The sequence below is a fragment of the Oncorhynchus tshawytscha genome, unplaced genomic scaffold (genome assembly GCF_018296145.1).
Source record: "Oncorhynchus tshawytscha isolate Ot180627B unplaced genomic scaffold, Otsh_v2.0 Un_contig_7178_pilon_pilon, whole genome shotgun sequence".
Classification (NCBI taxonomy): domain Eukaryota; kingdom Metazoa; phylum Chordata; class Actinopteri; order Salmoniformes; family Salmonidae; genus Oncorhynchus; species Oncorhynchus tshawytscha.
Genome location: NW_024607891.1, coordinates 30,001 through 32,500, shown reverse-complemented (window position 1 = coordinate 32,500; position 2,500 = coordinate 30,001). Strand labels below are relative to the sequence as shown.

Genomic DNA, 2,500 nt, shown 5'->3' with positions numbered 1-2,500 from the left:
CCTCCAACAGGGCATCGTTACCACCACCACTCAGCAGGTGACACGCGCTCAACAGTATTTAAAAACACAGTACCATCTAAATACAGCCACAGAGGTAAAACCGGGGTCAGCAACATGGGGGTTCAGTAACACAGGGGTCAGCAACATGGGGGGTCAGCAACACGGGGGTCAGCAACACAGGATCAGCGACACGGGGTCAGCAACAACATGGGGGTCAGCAACACGGGGGTCAGCAACACGGGGTCAGCAACACAGGGGTAACAGGGGGTCACGGGGGTCAGTAACACGGGGTCAGTAACACGGGGGTCAGTAACACGGGGGTCAGCAACACAGGGGTCAGCAACACAGGGGGTCAGCAACACGGGGTCAGCAACACGGGGTCAGCAACAACATGGGGGTCAGCAACACGGGGGTCAGCAACACAGGGGTCAGTGACACGGGCTCAGCAACACAGTGGTCAGCAACAACAGGGGTCAGCGACACGGGGTCAGCAACACAGGGGTCAGCAACACGGGGGTCAGCAACACGGGGGTCAGCAACACGGGGGTCAGCAACACAGGGGTCAGTACCACGGGCTCAGCGACACGGTGGTCAGCAACAACAGGGGTCAGCAACACGGGGGTCAGCAACACGGGGTCAGCAACACGGGGGTCAGCAACACGGGGAGTCAGCAACACGGGGTCAGCAACACAGGGGTCAGTAACACGGGGATCAGCAACATGGGGGTCAGCAACATGGGGGTCAGCAACACGGGGGTCAGCAACACGGGGTCAGCAACAACGGGGAGGTCAGCAACACGTGGGTCAGCAACACGGGGTCAGCAACACGGGGGTCAGCAACACAGGGGTCATAGCTCGACTTGATTTTGTTGACTTGTTGAGCGTAGCATTGTGTTTCATCACCCCACTAACAGCCTGTAATCGCCCTCCTGTGAAACTCCCCTGACCACTGACCACTGGTTAACACTGAGGTTGCTGCAGGAGGGACTGGTGCACTTCATAAAATAGATGACGTCATGAGGAAGGAAAATTATGTGGATATATTGAAGCAACATCTCAAAACATCAGTCAGGAAGTTAAAGCTCGGTCGCAAATGGATCTTCCAAATGGACAATGACCCCAAGCATACTTCCAAAGTTATGGCAAAATGGCTTAAGGACAATAAAGTCAAGGTATTGGAGTGGCCATCACAAAGCCCTGACCTCAATCCTATGGAACATTTGTGGGCAGAACTAAAAAGCGTGTACGAGCAAGGAGGCCTACAAACCTGACTCCGTTACACCAGCTATGTGAGACACGATGCTTAGTGATTCATTTCATGGTGAAGATGAGACATGATTCTTAGTGATTCATTTCATGGTGAAGATGAGACACGATTCTTAGTGATTCATTTCATGGTGAAGATGAGAGATGAATCTTAGTGATTCATTTCATGGTTAAAATGAGACACGATTCTTAGTGATTCACTTCATGGTGAAGATGAGAGATGAATCTTAGTGATTCATTTCATGGTGAAGATGAGAGATGAATCTTAGTGATTCATTTCATGGTTAAAATGAGACACGATTCTTAGTGATTCACTTCATGGTGAAGATGAGAGATGAATCTTAGTGATTCATTTCATGGTGAAGATGAGACACGATGCTTAGTGATTAATTTCATGGTGTAGATGAGACATGATGCTTAGTGATTCATTTCATGGTGAAGATGAGACACGATTCTTAGTGATTCACTTCATGGTGAAGATGAGAGATGAATCTTAGTGATTCATTTCATGGTGAAGATGAGAGATGAATCTTAGTGATTCATTTCATGGTGAAGATGAGACACGATGCTTAGTGATTCATTTCATGGTGAAGATGAGACACGATGCTTAGTGATTCATTTCATGGTGAAGATGAGACACGATTCTTAGTGATTCATTTCATGGTGAAGATGAGACACGATTCTTAGTGATTCATTTCATGGTGAAGATGAGACACGATTCTTAGTAATTCATTTCATGGTGAAGATGAGACATGATTCTTAGTGATTCATTTCATGGTGTAGATGAGACACGATTCTTAGTGATTCATTTCATGGTGAAGATGAGACACGATTCTTAGTGATTCATTTCATGGTGAAGATGAGACATGATTCTTAGTGATTCATTTCATGGTGAAGATGAGACACGATTCTTAGTGATTCATTTCATGGTGTAGATGAGACACGATTCTTAGTGATTCATTTCATGGTGAAGATGAGACACGATTCTTAGTGATTCATTTCATGGTGAAGATGAGACATGATTCTTAGTGATTCATTTCATGCTGTAGATGTGTGACGGTTTGTATTTCCTGTAATTTGAGAGGAGCGTGAAGAGATGGTATTGTCATCTGAAGATGATTGAAGTTTGTCCTCCAGATGCTCTGAAGTCCAGTCTACTATTCCTCTCAGATTGTCTGTATTAGAGTTCACTGCTAGACAGAGAACTGCTTTGTTCCTGTCTCTCACACTCTTCT

At 46.3% G+C, this 2,500-nt stretch overlaps 1 protein-coding gene across 1 annotated transcript in view; it reads left to right on the top strand.

Moving 5' to 3' along the window:
- Positions 1 to 2,500, top strand: part of LOC121842994 (F-actin-uncapping protein LRRC16A-like) — a 12,905-nt gene that overhangs the window by 657 nt on the left and 9,748 nt on the right. Inside the window, exon 2 of the mRNA XM_042312698.1 lies at positions 1 to 37. This exon is cut by the window's left edge and continues 62 nt beyond it. Within this exon, the coding sequence (XP_042168632.1) occupies positions 1 to 37 (37 nt within the window). The remainder of the gene's footprint in view (positions 38 to 2,500) is intronic.